The sequence below is a fragment of the Parus major genome, chromosome 19, assembly GCF_001522545.3.
Source record: "Parus major isolate Abel chromosome 19, Parus_major1.1, whole genome shotgun sequence".
NCBI lineage: Eukaryota > Metazoa > Chordata > Aves > Passeriformes > Paridae > Parus > Parus major.
The window spans coordinates 7555010-7572773 of NC_031787.1; the positions used below are offsets into that span (position 1 = coordinate 7555010).

General features: G+C 56.0%; 1 protein-coding gene and 1 long non-coding RNA gene across 11 annotated transcripts in view; one reads left to right on the forward strand and one right to left on the reverse strand.

Annotated features, from left to right (window-relative positions):
* The first annotated feature begins 4214 nt into the window (after positions 1 to 4214).
* On the forward strand, positions 4215 to 6571 carry LOC117245286. The gene is made up of 2 exons (XR_004499842.1): positions 4215 to 5163; positions 5395 to 6571. It is a non-coding gene; the product is annotated as an uncharacterized LOC117245286 (long non-coding RNA).
* Positions 6572 to 11918: 5347 nt separating this feature from the next.
* Positions 11919 to 17764, reverse strand: part of BCAS3 (BCAS3 microtubule associated cell migration factor) — a 300061-nt gene continuing 294215 nt past the window's right edge. For 7 of the 10 annotated variants that reach the window (XM_033518900.1, XM_015646438.3, XM_019008603.2 and 4 more), the window contains one exon: positions 11919 to 12798. In XM_033518900.1, coding sequence (XP_033374791.1) covers positions 12650 to 12798 — 149 coding nt within the window. In that variant the 3' untranslated portion in view covers positions 11919 to 12649. The remainder of the gene's footprint in view (positions 12799 to 17764) is intronic. The other 3 variants (XM_033518899.1, XM_033518897.1, XM_033518898.1) reach the window with 3 other exon arrangements.

Here is a 17764-nt window from a genome sequence, read left to right on the forward strand (position 1 = left end):
GACCTCCAGCGCGGGTGAGTCGCTCCCAGCCGTCGCCCCCACCTTGCCGGCAGCCGCCCCGACCGGGAGCGGGGGGTTCCGCCCGCAGCTCCGCGCCCACGGCGGAGGGACAGACCCCCAGACCCCGCCGTCGAGGCGCGTCGGGTACGCGGCCGGGGGCCAGCGCGGCGGTGCCCGGCCGGAGGGGCTGTTTACCCGGGCGGGGGGAGGCAGATAAGGAGGAGCGGGGACACTCCGGGGCTGTTTGCTGAGGGATTAGGGCCGGTCCCGCCGCGCCGGGGCCTGGGGGGGGGCGGCGGGCGCGGTGGGTGTCCCCTCGGAGAGGCCGGTTTGGAGATCTGCGCTGATTAACTGAGGGCCGCGGTGGCTGAAGAGGGCCCTGGCGCCAGGCGGCTGAGCCCTCACAATAAAGACCCGTCTCTTGTCACTTCATATTTACCCCCAAATCTTCAAAAAGCGCCCTGCCATCCTTCCAAGGCTCCTGCCCCCGCCGCCTGCGCTGCGACCAGGCGGGACGGGGGGGTAGCGGCCGGCCCACTCCTCTGTCCCCCGGCCTGTCCTCCCCCCGCCCCCGGGCCCTCCCGCTCCGCGGATGCGCACCGAGCCGCGGCCGCAGCAGCTCGGAGCCCGCGTGGTCCTGGGTCGCTGCTCCCCCCGCAGGGTGGGATTCGGGGACCCCCGGGTGCCCCCCTCCCATCCCGACTTCTCTCTATTCCTCTGCCCCGGTTTATCCTGCTGGTAGCGATCCCCGCCCGCAGCCCCCGGCGGAGCCCGATCCCCATCCCCGGGCTCTTCCCGGGGCCGAGCTCCACCTGCCCCGTGTCCCGCGGCAGGTTCACCTCTGCCCACACCCGCACCGACGGGGCGGGCACCGCGCCTCACCCCCCGGGGCGGCGGCACCGGGGGGGTCCCGCTGACCATTGAACGGGCAACGGGGACTGAAATTTAAACCCAATTTGGACTTTGCTTCCTCGCCGCCGTGGAAAACTGCTGACGGCAGCTTTGGCAAAAGTGGGGCTTGCTTGTATTTTTTTTTTTTTATTACCGCCCCCCTCCCAAAGAAAAAGTGGAGCCTTTTATAGCCTTGGGACGAATCTCCCCACGCCGGGACGGTTCTCCCGTGGACACCTCGCCTGCTGCTCCTCGGGAAGACGCGGGGCCCGGCACTTCTGGGCCTGGAGCAGCCGTGTCCCCTCGAGGAAAGGTCGCCTGTCCACGGGACCACTGGCCGGCTCCCAGCCCGAGCCCCCGCACCGCTGTAAGTCCGCAAGCGGCCTCGCCTGCAGAATAAAACCCATCCACAGCAGCCTCGTCTCCCCCACCTTCGGTAGCCGGCGGGGCCGCGGGGATGGGAGGAACGGGGACCGGGTACCAGCGGGACCCAGTGAGCTGCCGCCCCGGACACGAACCAGGCCCTGCAGCCACGGACGGGCCGTGCCCCGCATCGCCCGTCGGTGACCGAGCACCGGGCAGGGCGAGAGTAGGCCACGGCCTCGGTTCCCGTGTGCCCCGGAGCCGCGGAATGTCCCGGCTCAGTCCCCTTCGAGGGAAGGTTTTCCACCCCGCCCCAGGGCGCTGCGGCGCTCGGGGCCGCCGTGCCTCGCTCCTGGGAGCCGTCCGTGCGGGCCCGGTCCCCAGTCCCCAGGCTGGGCCTATGGAGACCGGGTTTATCTGGCGGGTTCGTCCCGCGGGTCCGCCCTGAGGATCCGTCCCCGTTCAGCCCGGGGACACCGTCACGTCGGGCCGCCCCCCCCGCCCCGCACCGCGGCCCCGCTCGCTCTCCCCCTTTCATCTCTGCCCATCTCCACTCATCATCCCTTTTCTATTTTTAGTCGGTAGACTTAGGCCTTGGCGCCAGGCCGTTTAAGACCTGTCAAAGTCCTTCATATTTCCCTCATGTCACATGGACCTTTCGCTCTCTTCCCCGCGCCATGCGAGGGCCGTAATTTGGATCTGTGAGCTGGTGAGCAAATGCAATTTGCTCTTCTCCATCGCTGTGTTGTCTCCGTGACCCCAGCCAGCAGGACGGCTGGTGTCCTGTCCGGGGCACTTACACAAATTGCGGGTGATTGATGAAAAATAACAATTCTCACAAGCAGCCGGGCCTCCGCCTTCCCCTCCTCCCGGCTCCACCGGGCTGCGGCGGCCCCGCGCCCCGGGGAGCGCTCCCCCCCGACGGGGTGCGCCAGGAGAAAGGGTTTTTCTCGTGTCCAGGGCGATCCGTCGGGCCCCCATTCCCGGCAGTGATGCCACGGCAAGAGGAGACCCCCGGGCCCTTGGGGAGAGCGGCCCGGCTGCTCGCACCTTCCCAAATTGGGGGAGCGGAGCCGGGGTGGAAACAGGCCGTGGGATGGGGGGGAAGGACCCGGTGCCACAGGGAGCAGCCGGACAGACAGACAGACAGACAGAGCCTCCCCGAGCGAAGCCGCAGGTGCGGGGTGGGAGAGGTCTCTGCGTCCCGAAGGGAAGCGGATCCTCTGGGGCTCGGCGGCCCCTCCAGGCCCCCGGTCCCACCTGGCCCTGCAGCCTCCGCTGGGCCGTGGGGCAGGCGGGGAGGAGGCGAGGGGCGGCGCCGCAGCCCCAGAAGCTTCGGGCCCTCTTCTCCGCTCCACCTAGAGAGGAAAAGAACCCCACGTGTGACGGAACTGTCCTCGTTTGATCTCTCACCCACCCGCGGCCAGGACACCCCTCCTCCGCTTTCCTTCTCCGGGGCGCCGCATCTCCCCTCGCACCCTTCGGCGTGCTGGGAATCCCCTTATCCCTGGAAGATCCCGGGAAAACGATTCTGCTCCCCCGCCGTGCTCCGGTGCCCGCTGGAGGGGACGGAGAGGGGCCGCAGGGCACCGGGGCCCTGCTGATGCCCTTTTATCGACAGCAGCCGAGAGAGATGCTCGATGTGACAGCAGCCTCGGCACCGCCAGCCGCCCCTTCCCGCTGCGCTCCCGCGGAGCTGCGCGTCCCCTCCGTGCGCAGGGAACCCCGCGGAGCCCCGCAGCCCCCGAGCAGCACCCCCCACCCCCCGAGATCCCCCTGCCCTCAGACTGTTTAGATTTCTCTCCAGCTTTAAAGAAAATATTTCCAGTAATCCAGATTTCTGGAAAATAACAACATGCGGGGAGACGCAGACACAAACGCCGCTGAAGTTTATCCAGAGTTTGAACAATTTATAAACACATTTCCCAGCCTGTTTGGCAGGGCGGGCGGCGAGTGACCCCGGCCCGGCCGGGAGGAGACACACGGATCCTCCGTCCTCCCTTTACTCCATGCCTTTCTGAGCTGTGAACCTGCCCTTAATTGAATTTTAAATGGATTTATTATTTTTTTCTTAGTTACGGAGCGCTCTCCCTGCGCGGGGGCCGAGTGACCCCTCCAGCCCCGCGCCCCCGGGGCTCTCCCCATCGGGGCTCTCCCGAGCCCACCCCGATCCTGCTGCCTTGAAAAGAGACGGGACCCCGGTGCAGAGCGAGGGGACCCGCCTGGAGCCCGGGCCGGCACCGGGGATGGGGCTGGGAACGGGTGCGGGGATGGAGGGGAGCGGTGGGGCATCGCGCAAATCCCTCTGTTTAAAAAACTTCCATTTGAGAAAGTGTGTCACATCCCGGCTCGTAATCCCGGGCTAATGGCATTATCCTCGCCTCATCGCCGTCATGGGATGGGCCCGGGGCCGGGCACCCCCCGCCCGCCCCCACGCGTGACCGCGCCTCGGTTCTGCGGGGAAACCGAGCCGCAGATCGGCCCCGCTCCTTGTGGGGAGCCCGGGCTCGCTGTCGCTGCCCCTGCCCGGTCCTCTGGGTCCCTCTCGGAGGCTCCATCGGCGCCTACCGATAATCGGGGTCCCGCTGTTCCGTCCGTGTTCCCGGAGCCAAGCCGGGTCTCGGGGGCCGCGGCTCCTGTCTTAAATCAAACATTCCCAGCAAACAGCGTTATTTGATAAAATGATGCTGCTGGGGTCCCCTGTCTGCTTCCTCTCTGGATTAACAGTGAGGATTTGGGGTTGTTCTACACGGTGCCAGGAGCAGCCAGGACAGGGCTTGCCCGACTCCCACAGCCTGAGAGTCCTGGAGGAACAGGGGAACAGCGACAGAATCGGCAGTTCTGGGAGCAGAGAAAAAAATCACTGGGGACTCCTCAAAATCTGCCTCTGCGAGGGGACCCTGCCTGTACCTGGGCAGCAAAATCCCCGAGGACAGGGGACATCCGGGTCTGTCTCCCTTCTTAGTTTTATTTTCAAACTGTTCCTGATGGGTGCAGTCCCCTCCAGTTGCCTCTGAAGGAGGAAGGTTCAAGGCAGCCCCCAGCCCCACGAGGGTCACTCAGGTTCCATGGTCCCCAGTCCCCTTTGCATCCCCAGGATCCCCTGTTTGGGGCCAGGAGTTTGGCAGAAGTTACAGGATCAAAGGATGAGTGAGCCGGCCCTGTGTGGGCAGAGCTGACAGGGTCTCACATCTTGGCCTGTTTGCTTCAGACGGGATCTGGGAACTTGTCTGGAATCACATCTAAAGCAGGATCTGACGCCGCTGCTCCCACGTCACGTGAGTTGTGGTTTTGGTCTAGGTTTGACTTTTAGAATTGCAGAAAATCACAGTCTCGTGTTTATAGGAGAGAGCATTTCACTGGTGAGAGAATAAAACCAGCCAGAATAAATCACGAGCTGGTCCTGGGCAGGAGTTACACTTTTCATTGCATCTGCTCCATCCCTGGGTGTTTCACCATGGACAAGTTTGATGTACACCAGCACTGCGTGGAAGGGCCAGCTCTCATTATCTTGATTTCCATTTCCTCCAAATCCCAGTGCTCCTCCAAGACACGGCCCTGCAGGCAGGACAGGCTCGTCCCGTCTTTCGGTTCTTGAAACCAGTCTGAGAACTCAAACTGCTCTGGGGCGAGCCCTCATCTCTGCCCTGGATCCAGCCCCATTCCCAGGCACTTTTGCATTGCACTTAATTTTCTCATTGCCCAGATTTTTCCTCACTTCTCTGTAGGTGCTGGATTCTTGCACTGACCATCCTGGGGAATCTGGGGATGTTGGCACGGGCAGACATTCTGAAACCCTCGAGCCCCTGTTTTCCAGCATCCCAGCTCCTCACTCACACGAGCTGTGCAGATTTCTCTCCAGGGCGTGTTTTCCATGGATACCTCAACGGAGGCAGCACCAAGTAACAAGTAAATAACAGCCCCGACGCCGGGCTGCCGGCACAAAGCAAGCAATTGCCCTTCCCGCAGGTCACTAATCTCTTGACACATGGTCTTTGAGACCTGGGCCACGGGGAGGGAGGCTGAAAGGGAAGAAAAGATAGCGGGGACAATGGCAGGGCCGCCGGCTGGCTAATAGCCCTTCTTCCAGCTTTGTCTGGGGACACTCAAAGTGACGCTGGGATCAATTCATCTCCGCAGAAAGAACCACGCTCCTGCCTCTGCCGCGGTGCCCGGGAGGGTCCCGGAGCTCCGGGCTCAGTGCAAAGCTGGACTTGCTGCAGGTATTAATAGCGCCCATTTTGTAGCCAGCAGTAATTCCCCGCCGTGTTTTCCCCTCCACGCTGAAAACAAACCCTTCACTTGATCCGTTTGTCCTCTCCAGTTGCCATCTGTCTTCCATCCTTCAAATCTCACCTTAAAAACAGTGCCTCTTGAGCAAATCCTCCCCGCCAGCCCCGCGTGCCGTCTCGCCCGGCGCAGGCCTGACACTACAAGCGCTCATTGAAGTGGAGGGGATTTGAGAGCGCCCAGGACACGGCGGGATTAAGGGCACAGATTGTGCTCCCCGGGCTGCAGCTCTGCCTGCCTGGAGCTCTGTTCCCTCCCCTTTGCATCAGCGATGTGTGCACGGGCATCCCCAGCCCTGCGCCCTTCAGGTGCCGGTGGGATGCAGGGAAGCGCCTGAGCCGCCTCCCTGGTGCCTCCGGGTGCTTTCCTGTGCAGGGGGGAGCAGGAGAGGTCACAGCGTGTGCCCTGCTGGGGAAGAGCAGCGGTTTCACACACGGGGCTGCTGATTGCACAGATGTTCAGGTGCTGTCTCACCTCACAGCATCCCATCCCATCCCATCCCATCCCATCCCATCCCATCCCATCCCATCCCATCCCATCCCATCCCAGGGGCAGCATCTGCGGGTGGCCCGGGCCAAGCCGTGAATCACCCGCACATCAAAGCGCCGGCAGCGCAGCTCTCACAGCCCCGCAGCCGCTCCGAGAGGACAGGGCCTGTGCAGATGTTCAGCAGCAGCTTTTCTCAATTACAGAGAGCAGCAGAATTTGCCAGAAAAGCCAGGGAAAGGGAGGGAAAGAGTCCTGGCCAGTGGAGAGCCGGAGCAAAGAGCCCACACATCCCTCGAAGCTTCAGACCGGCACATCACTACCTGCCTTCATTTTAGCTCCATTTAAAATTCAGTTTAGCACTGAATTGCCTCCCATTCCCCTCCAGCCCTTGCTGTGGTGAGGATCACCTGCTCCCATCAAAATCTTGGTCTCTTTAGGAAAACCCCTCCTTGCTGGGCATAGAGGGGAGCTCAGACTTCTGATCCAAGCCTTTGGAGCTGGTGAGGTTCCTCCTGGAAAATAAATGCACGTGATATCACAGCTGATCCTGTGATCACAGCAGGGTGACACATGGTGGTTTTTGGCTGTCTCTGGAAAGGGCAGCCCTGATCCTGCCCAGCTCCCACGGACACTGAGGACTACCAGGAGCGGGAGTCTCATAGTCTGGTCAGTCACCCGGGCAGGACAATGGCATCACTGCCACATGACAGCTGGACTTTGTCCTTTCGACAGCAAAAAGAGCAAAATTCAATGTACCTTGGGAGGTGGCTGCAGTGTGGACACCCTGGTGTGGGAGGAGAGGCAGAGGATGTGCCTGGTCTTTCCACTGGGAGTCACTGGGTGCAGGGTGGGATGGGGAGCAGGGTACAGGGCCAGCTCTTCACCCCGGGCTGCAGATGCTCTCTCTGGTTTTCTGCTTGAACAAAGCTGCTGCTCTGAACATGCTTCACAACCTCCAGCCCACAGCAGACCCTTGCCAAAGTGCTCTCCCCAGGTTGCTCAGGAAGGAAAGGGCTCTGCCATCGTTCCCACCTCATCCCAGGAGAGTCCCCTCCTCCCTGGGGGATGCAGAGATGCTGTGCTCCTCCCAGAACACATCAGGGTGTCCCTGCTCCCACAACCCCACTTTCAGGTGAAAATACAATCGCTTCTCTCCCTGTCCTTCTTCCCATGGCCCCAGGAGCTGACACTTCCCACCTCTCCAGAGAAGGGTGTGAAGGGAGAGGGGCTGGATGGGAGAGGATTAATGCCCAGCTGGCACCGGGCTGCACCACGGGCAGTGGCATCACCTTTTATTAACGTCCTGTAACAATACTGTAAATACTCCCTGGGAAATAATTACATCCTATAAAAGAAGCAGCAACCTGTGGCTTGAGCCAGGATTGGTTTGCAACACTTGCTTTAAAGAGACGTTTGATGTCTCGTTTATAGATTAGGTTTTAACCTGACAACCTTTTAACATTGTATTAAATTAGAAATTAACTTTGCACGGCAGCTCACAGTATAATTGAGCCACTGATAGGCCGAGTGCTAGGGAATATTTCAGATGCCTTTCAGACAGCAAAGTTCCCAAGAAAATTCAGAGCCTCCTCCTTGATCTAGACCAGGGCTTTGCTATTAATTACTATTTATGATCAGGTGGCAGGAATGCTTTGCATGGAGGAGGAGCTGGCAGGGAGCAGCATCCCTGCACTGTGCCCATCCCCAGGGATGCGACAGAGGGAAGGAGATGGAGGTGACAGGGAATGCTGTAAGCCCCTGACCCTGCCGTCAGTATTTCAGTGTAATTTCCTGCAGCAGAAATTCCCAAGAAAGGCAAAAAATCAGCCTGGGAACTCACTGACAGATGCACAGCTTCAAATTACATCCGAGCTCAGGGAGGGATGGCTGCAGTGGATGGGGCAGCGTCAGTGCCCAGCAGGACGGGCCGGGGGAGATGCGGCACGTCCAGCAGCACCCCTGGGCACAGCTGGAGGAGCAGGGCACAGCTGGAGGAGCTGGGCACAGCTGGAGGAGCTGGGCACAGCTGGAGGAGCAGGGGGTGGTTTTGTACCCTGCCGTGTCCTGCGCTTTGCTCGCACCGGGGTGAAGTTTTGGGGACAACTGAAAGCTGTCCCCAGCAAGTGCCGAGCGGGGACAAAGCCGGGGACATCAGCCAGAGCAGGGCTCACCCTGCTGGGCTGGGAGGGCTCCTGAGCTCAGATTTCCGCTGGTATTCAATGAATGCCAGGGACAGCCGAGACTGAGCAGCCCCTGGAGGATTTCCACGGGGGATGCTCTGCCCGGCTGTGCCCAGGTGAGGATCACAGCTGAACCTCCCGGCCCTTCCCATTTCTGTTCCCAGAGCTGTGTCCCTACACCGGGGAGCCGGGAGCTCGGAGAGGGGCTCCTGCAGTCCCCGGCACCGCACAGACAATCGCTCGTCCCGGTGCCTTTTCCATCTGTGAAACAGGCCAAGCGGTGGATTCAATTATTTTTTTCCTAGCACACAGGCCACTAATCATTTATTGCATTAAAACCACCCCCCCTCGTCTCCACAACTTTTGTTCCCGCTTTATCCAATTAAAACTCAGGCTAAAAAAAAGAAGTTTCTTTTTCTCCTTTTTTTGCAATCACAAAGAGCCGATCTCAGCCCCATTGACTCGCTAATTGTGAGCACTCAAATGGTCGGGTTTAAAGTTACACTTAGCAGCTGTGAAACATTAGGGTGAAGTGATTACAACCTACTGGAGGATACCGAACATTTTTACAATATCTCAGGAGCATAAGGGAAAGACAACAGGAAATGGCGCAAACTTTCCTACCCTGCACAGCAACAAGCCAGAGCGAAGGAGTGAGAAAATAAATGCAGAGACGTGGCGCAAACGTGGTTTGGATGCTCAAAAAATTACTGAGGAAGCTCTGGTGAGAGCACCATGGATTTACCCCTCGCTTGGGCGGTCAGGGAGGACGGGGAGCAGCTCCTGGGATTTCACAGCTGCACTTTGCAGCCACTCTCTGCTCTGGGTTCTCTGCTGAGGAAGAGGATGGAGATCTTGGCAGTATTCTGCTCTTGGCCAGTCCTTTGCCTTGTCCCAGCAAATGTTCTGGGCCTGGGGAACGCGGCTCAGGACAGGACAAACCGGAGTCTGTCCCCTCAGAGGGACAGGGACAGGGTTTACCTGGGCTGGGGCTCAGCATCCCCAGCAAAGCCACCAAATCCCGAGCTCCAGGTGCTCTGCAAAGCACCAGGAAACTCCGATGGTTACACCCAGGCCCTGGACTGGTCCTGAGATTTGATTCCTGAGATTTGATTTCATTTGAACTCCAAGCTGTCACGTTTGGAGGGCCTTTGCCTTCCCACCCCTTTTCAAGCAGCCCAACATCCCCCTCCCATGATTTAAGCCCGCTACATGCGTGTGTTTATTACAGAAACCAGGGTAGGATAAGAAAGCAATATTTCATGTTAATTCATGAAATCTGAACTCAACTTTTAATAGAAGAGCCCCACTTTATGCCCAGAGTGATATACAGTCCGCCCCGCTTTAAATGAGACGTTTTGCCTTTTGAACTCAGCAGGAGCCCTCTGCTTACGACTACTGGAAACAGTTTAAAAACCTGCAAGTCCCCGTGTCTCTTGGGCTCTTTGGTTTATATCATGGCACAACATTCTTGCTGTGCTGCCAGCTGCTGTGCCTGAGAACCTGGCACGTCAGAAACTCACCTGGAGAATTTCCACAGCGGCAGGAGCCTGCAGAAATCCTGCAAAGACCATGAGCCTCTGGTTATTTTAAAGTGGGGTTTGGATCAAGTTCCTAGACTGAAAACCTGGTTGTGTCGGAGTCAGGGGCGAACCTCCCTTAAGAGCAGCTTCTAGACTTATCAAGGAACAGAAATATTCTCTCCTGGTGCCTGGAAATGAGCTCTCATACGGCTGCTGAGGTTGAGGAGGAGGAAGGGTGGTGTGGCACGAGACCACCTGGCACCTGGTTGGAATGGGGGGGCTTTTAGGGCCATGGTGGGAGCAGGAGTGTGGTGTGAGTGAAGAACACAGTGCAGGGATGTGCTGCATCAAAAAACGTTACTGATGAATCATATCAAATAAAGTTATTATTGAACCAAATCCTGTAAAATTGTCATTAACTCACACCCTTCAGACCTTGGAGTCAGTGATAATTCTGACCCCACAGAGTTATCAATGAATCAGATCCTATAGAGCAACACACTCAGTTTTCTCTGGCTCACAGAGGAGCTGGAACTCAGTGGTTATTCTGCTGGGTCATCTGTGAAAGTATCAAATTAAAGTTAAATTAGCCACCTCATGGCAATGCTTATTTTTTTTTTTTTTTTAGGCTCTAGGCTTTCTTAACAGTTTGGCTACAGGGCTATCAACAGCAGGGAATTTAGGACATTCTTTTCAATGAACCAGACTGAAAATATTTTGGTACAGCCCCAGTTTGTAGGGTTTTTTTGAATCTCTTCCCCCCCACTTTAAACAAAACATCCTGATTCAAAGGAGCTTCTTGCAGACTGGGAATTTCCACATGGCCATATTGCAGCACTTATAAAAAGTGATTTAATGCCTGCCAACAACAAATACATTTGCAATGACACCACTCGGTGTTATGTGCTATCCTGCTTTGTGTGCTCAGCCAGAGCCAGCCAGGCAGTCCCAGGCAGGAGGGAGAGGAGCCTCTTTCCTTCCTCCACGAGAACTTTGTCCCTTACCCCGCTCCTTGGAAAGCCTGAAAGGAAACAAGCATCACGGTGACAACACAATCCCTTCTGTATGTGTTAATCTGGATTTTGTTTGAACTTTTGGAGCTGACCTTGGCTTGAACTGTGTTAAAAACCCTGACTGGTGTGGACTGACTTGACCCTGCGGTCCCATTTGTCCGTGGTGCCAGTCCTGCCCTCAACCCTGTACTTCAAGCCTTTATTTTACAGACAAAAAGGAACATAACATTACAGCAGATATAGCCAGCGGGCCGGAGCTGCAAGTACTTACTTAGAGGCAAAACTCTCCTCTGATTTCATCCCAAGGAAGTTATTTTTTTTTGCTTGAGAAGAGACTGACTGCAAACCAAGCAAGAAACTGAAATTATTGCTGTAAACTCTCGCTTTTTATTAGCGGTTTCCAAGCCTGAAGAAAACAAAACCTTCTGAGTGGCTGTGCTACAGTTAAAAGCAAAAAAAACCCCAAAAAACCACCCCAAACCAAGCCCAAGACTGAACTGGGTGTTTGGGGATGGAGTAGGAAGAGGGTGGTTGGTTCTGCATCCCTTGGTGTGGCTGGCTGGAGCTGTAAGATTTGTGGGTTTAGATAGTTTCCTCTCCCAGCCATGACTCAAACGGCTTCTATTAAAAACAAGTAGTGGGAAGGAAATTTCATAAGCTGACAGTCCCATCTCACTCTGCTGCGAGACACAAGTTGGCTGAGATGTAGGAATTTGTGTGGTTATGATGTGTGAGCCCAGGACTGTTTTATCAGCAGGGTTATGCAGTGACTGTGCACGTTCAGAAGGGTGCAGGGGTTCAGGCTGTTCTGCAAAGCCTCTGATCCTGTAACAGAATGGATGGAAATGGGTGTCTCTGCCTCCAGCACCTGGTCCTTGTCCCACTGAAATGAGTGGGATGAAGAAGCAGGGCCCCAGCCAAAGCAGGGAGCTGGGTGTTGGTTTTCAGAGGAGCCAAGTGGGTGTGAGGCACATCACCTAAATACCTTGTTTCTAAAAATCCTGTCTGTGCACAGGAGGACAAGGAAATAGGGAGGCAAAACCATGCTAGACTGGCTGCACAACAGCCACTGATGGCTTTAATTAAAGCCCTCCAATACACACAGAGTCTGGTCCAGGGAGATACACAAAGCCCACAGTCAGCCCAGTAACACTCCATGAACATTGCCATTTAAGCAGTTTCTTGTTTAACTTAGATTTATTCAATGACACATGCATTTCTGGACAGATATCTGAGTTCCAATGAACAACTTTTATAACCAAATATGAGAAATCTGTGACTGCAATTAGTCAATTAAGTACGTTTCTAAAATACATGACTAGAAGAAAACCGGAGCAAGAGAGAGAATTCTTCCAAAGAACAAAAAGAAACATTTCCATTTGTAATACTCCTGGCATCGATGAGTGTCAGAGGGGAAGAAGGGCAGCAAGGAGATGCGATGAGGAAGGAATAACATCATCAACCCTGTCCACAGAAAGTCCTCCAGTTTCCAGTCTCTCCAGTTCATCCATTAATGCTCGGCACTTTCACCAATGGCGAGAGCTCCTCTGAGTTACAGAGATTCATCTCTCAGCAGGAAAAAGCAGAGCACGGTTGTGAAACCGTGTGCTTGACCCAAGGTGGCTTAGGAATATTTCTCCTCACCCAACCTCTTCCTGAAGACAGCGAGAAAAGAAGCTGCAGAGCTACCAGGACTGAAGATGGAGCCTCTTTGTATTGCACAGGAACACAGAGTCAAGATTTCATGACGGATGTTTCAGGAAGGTTTAAGAGTCGTCGATTTCCATCAGGGTAACGAGAAGCATCCCGCGCCGGCGGGAGCCGGCAGGTGACAGACACAGCGGGATGGGCTGGGGGACAGGCGCTGGATCCCCTGGATGTGTCCCTCTGGGCAGCTGGCTCAGGGGAATCCCGTGGGGAACAGGCTCAGGGGCTGGTTCTCGTTGGTGGGGAGGGGGGAGCGGTAGCCGTCGAAGTTGCGGGGGATGCTGCCGCTGGTGGAGCCCGAGCTGTTACTGAGCGTCTCTATGCTTCCCTCTCGCTGAAGCTCTGCAAGGGAGAGAGAGCAGGTCCTGGTTAGTGTTTGGGATAAACCCCCAGTGTCCTTACACAGACGCTTTACTGACAAATCCCTCTGCTGCTGCATCGCTCTAACATTCGCTCATCGTCCTTTTCTGGGCCGATTTGGGGATTGTTCCTGAGGAAAGCCAGCTCCTGGTTCTGCTTCTCCCCAGCTGAGCCAAAGATGGAGACATTACCTGCTGCCCCTCCCTGGGGCTGTGGCTGCTGACTCAGGATGTGACAGGGTTCCACAGGGGGAACCTCACAGCTGAACTGAGCAGGGTATGGAGGGGATGGTGGAAAATCTTCCAGCGATGCTGGGAAGGGGGATTGGCAGAGTGTACCAATAACCACTGCCATTCCCCACCTTGGGAACAACAGGGACTTTCCACAGCCCTTAATCCTGCCCCAATGGACATAAATAACTCAGCTTTTTCAAGTCTAAGAGAAAATATCCCCTTTCCTCAGCTGTGCCTCAAAGCAAAAGAGGAAGCAGCCAGACTGTGGCTCTCTCTCTCCTGGTCTCACCCAGCCAGACACCTCCCCTCTCTGACCTCCCCAAGCCTTCAGTGCTCCCTAATCTCCAACCAGGAGGATTTCTGTGTGTGCAGGGCATCATTTCCAGCCATGGCCTCTCTGTGAGCCACCTGAACCCTGCAGTTGACTTGGCCACATGCAGCATCCCCCTGGCAGCACTCAGCACACAGCAGGGATGTGAGGCACAGCCCCAGGGGTGGCACAGGACTCCTCCCCAGGGTGACAGTGGTGACAGAGACAAGGAATGTTCTGGGCAGTTGTGATGTGCGACCCCAGCGTGAATTTGGGCAGCCTGGGCTGGAGGGGACAGGATGGGCACAGGAGTTTTGGGCAAATTCCTCTGCTGCCAGGGGGTAAAGAGGATCTGGAGGGGCTACAGGAGAGCTGGAGAAGGACTTTTTATAAGGGCATAGAGTCCCAGGACAAGGAAGAATGGCTTTAAATGGGATGAGAGGTTTAGATAGGATATTGGAAAAAATTGTTCCCTGTGAGGGTGGTGAGACACTGGAACAGAGAAGCTGTGGCTGCCCCTGGATCCCTGGAAATCCTCAAGGCCAGGTTGCAACGGAGCTTGGAGCAGCTGGGACAGTGGGAAGTGTCCCTGCCCATGGCAGGGGTGAAATGAGATCAGTTTTAAGGTCTCTTCCAACCCAAACCTGTCTTTGGGTCTATGTAAGACTTGTCTGGGGTGGAAAGGAGCTGCAGGAGCTGGAGGAGCAGTGCCTGCTCTGCTCTCTGCTAAATACTCCTGTCCTTCCACTGCCTCACCTGGGATATTTAACCTCCTGTGAACACCACAGCAGGCCTTTGGCTGCAGCAGGACTCTGTGGTAAGGACAGATTTATAAACCAAGTCTAAGGAACAGCAAAAAGTCAGCTTTTCCCTAAAACAAGAAGCATCCCACCCCAGCATCCCCTGGCACTGCCCTGCACACACCTAGCAGCCAGGGCTGTGGGATTTAATCCCTCATCCTGGAGGTAACCTGCAACGAGATAATCTGCCCAGGATACAAGGAAAACAAATCAGCAGGAAGCTGATCACCCTGAAAGCGGCGCTGATAATGACCTCAGCTAGATTCAGCACCATTTTCTTGCCAGTATTTGGTGAAGGAATGTCCATGTCTAAACCTCTTCATTTTCCTCACATCCTTACTCTCCCATGAGTCCAGGAAGTAAAAACAGTAATTTAAATCAGAAATGAGTGGCGTATCCCACACTAATACTGTGCTTATCCTGTCTGATTTGGGGCTTTTATCTCTCTCAGCACACAGCTGGCTTTGCTTAAAGGTCCCACGTCAGGGCTGGGGGCGCTGGGCAGCATCGCTGGGCTCCCCCAAAGCCCGGCACGGCTCCTCCCGGCCTCATTCCGCTCTCTTTTCCAGCCAGAATTGATTTCCAGGCGAAGTGTTTCCAGCAAGACGAGGGAGAGGGACAGAGAGAGGAGTTTTGTTTTCCTGTGGCTCCTGCGTGGCTGTTCCTGCCCCTGGGGGCCGAGCTCCTGCCTGTCCCTCGGTGCCTGCTGTGGGACCCTGCGCCCTGCCCGCCTGGGGTTTGGGGGGATTTGGGGGGATTTGGGCTTTTCTGGGGTCTGCAGGGTTTCTGCAGCTGGCAGCTGCTGTCACCTCCGCGGTGCCTGCCAGGGGGTGGCACTGCAGACACCGATGCCAGCCAGGGAAAAAGCAGGGAGCAGAAATCAGGGATGCGGAGCCACAGGGCCGGGATGGGGGGAGTCCTGTCCCGGCTGCACCCCCCAGCTCCGAGCTGTCCTGTGCCATCAAAACCTGACAATTCCTGACGGGGAGGCCGGACAGGGACGGCACAGGAGGGCCAGAGGCTCCGGAGGGGATTTTCCAGCCCAGTCTCGGTTAGGGGGTGTCCGGCTCAAGCTGCCATCCCGGGGCACACTCGGAACACCAGCCCCGTGCTCTCACACAGCCCGGCTCGCTCTGGAACCAATTATCCGGCCAGGCAGACGAGCAGGGGATTCTGATACCCGAGGAAACCCTGGAAAAGCTCGGCTGTCACAGAGAGCTCCGCTGTGCTCAGGAAATTGGGCTCTTGCCCTCATCCCCGGGCGGCTCTCGGGCACGGCTGGGTCACACCAGGGGGACAATTAGCCATTACATGGTCACCAGGGACCACCTGCCCGCACAGCTGACCCCAGCACCACGGGCAGCACATCTGCCAGCGCTCCCTCAAATTGCTCTGTTTCATTAATAAAAAAGAAATTAAAAAATTACATAAAAATCCAGAGTGTATTATTATTCTTTCTCCCAGCCCTTGGAGCAGACTGGGGCACGGCAGAGGAACATCAGTGAGATTCCCATGGGAAGCACAGACAGGAGGGGGAATGGCTCCATGGCATGGGGACACCCTTCCTGTTACAGAGTGAAAACCAAAGGACAATTTCTCACAGATCTGGACACACCAAACAAGTGCAGCAGGAGCTGTGTGCTGGGGCTGTTGGGTATCAGGAGAGACAGGACCCTAAAGCCACCCCGAGCCCCTGTGGCACAGCTGAAGGACCTGAAACCCCTCCCAGCCCGAAAGGACACCACAACCCATCAGACCTCTGATACCCTCTGTGCTGGGAACAGGCTGAAAAACACAAAACAGCAGCAAATCCCCATGGAAAGATGGGAGTGGGTGTCAGGAGAGCCCAGAGCAGCAGGATGAGGGATCAGCAGCACTCCAGGGCTGCCCAGGCAGTGATTCCGTTCACTCCGGTGGAGTTACGCCAGCAATGGACTTGGCCCCAGCCAGTCTGAGGGTTATTGTATCTGCATTCCCCCATGCATACACTGTCGAGATGTATTAACTTCCTTAAATGTACCAGTAAAACAACCTCTTACGATACACTTTAATGAACTTGTACAGTAGCCAACAAATTGTGCATCATATAAAACCCATTCGGCCTTATAGACTCTCTGGCTATTTTGTAATAACTGCAATTTGCTTCTGCTGAAGCAAGATAACCAGGGTTGAGAAGTCAGGCTTTGCAGAAACCTAAATATTTGATTTGGGGGGAGTGGGTGGGAGAAGGAAGAAAGGGGCCTCTGGGAGCTATTTATGGGGTCAAAATAACATGAGACCTGCTCTTCTCGTAGCGTTTCCACCATCAAGGAAATGAAATACTGTGAGAAGACCAGCACTTGCATTATTTTGGCCCCATAAATGGCTCCCTGAGGCTTTCAGAAGCCCGTGAAAAACAAACACAAATACAAATAAATGCTAATACTGGAAACGTAAATACTAAAACCTGCCCATGTCCCCGGAGGAAACGACTCACAAAGTCCTGCCTGCCCTAAAAAAAAAAAAAAAAAAAAAAAAGGAAAAAAAAGACGAAGGAGTTGGAACATCTGCTGAAGGCATGAGGAGAAAGTCACTTCAGGGGAGCTGGGAACAGCCCTGCCTGCGCTTTTGACAGTAACAGTAATGGGCACCGCTGGCATCACCCAGGGTCCCAGAGTAACAGGATTTTCAGGGCACACACGCTTTCCACCGTGGTGGAGGCAGCAGCAGCAGCAGTGAAAATCCTCGTGGCTGCTGGTGTGGGATGGCAAGTGGCCACCCTGAGCCCCCGGCCCACCCCAGGGCAGCCATCCCCTGTCATGGCCCAGCTCGGTGCCTGCAGGAGCACAGGGACAGCGTTGGGGCATCAGAGGAGCCTGCAGGAGCACAGGGACAGCGTTGGGGCATCAGAGGAGCTGGCAGCAGATGTTGGCTGCCCCTGCTTGGCATCGCTGCCCTCCTGCAGTTCCGCCAGGAATTGGAAAGGAAACCTTGCAGGAAAGGTTTCTCTGTGCCGATATTCCCGACTGCCATGCTGCAGCCAGCCTGTCCTGCCCTCTGCCCGAGCCACGCTGCTCTCCCTGAGCTGGCTGCCAAGGTGCAGGGAGGAGGAGGAAGAGGAGGAGGAAGAGAAGGAGCCGCTCTGGGGACAGCCTGGGGTGTGCAGGTCTGGGAGAGCGGTGCTGCTCGAGGTCCAGCTGCACCCTCCATTCCAGAAAGCTCCAGGAACTGTCAAAGGGCCCCATCAAATCCAGCAAGGTACAAAGCCCTGCCAAGCCTAAATGTGAAACCATTTTATAGGGCACATTAATTCAATGCCTGAAGAAAATCTATATAGCCCTCTTTTGCCCGGAACACTCATAAATTATGCTGCCTTTCTTAGCCGTGCTCTCCTGTAGTGGTCCACTCGAAGCCCTGGTATCTCCTTTATGTCCACTCAAAAATCCCCTCTCCAGTGCATTATTATTTCTTCTAATGGTTTTTCCTTTCTCCCTGTTTGCCTTCCCCTCTTTAAGCACAGTTTCAAAATATCCCAAATCATTTGCTGGAAGAGCTGACCCTTTCCTCTTACCTACGGAGGGGCTGCCCGGGATAACTGATACAATGACAGCAGCCTGATGTGTCAG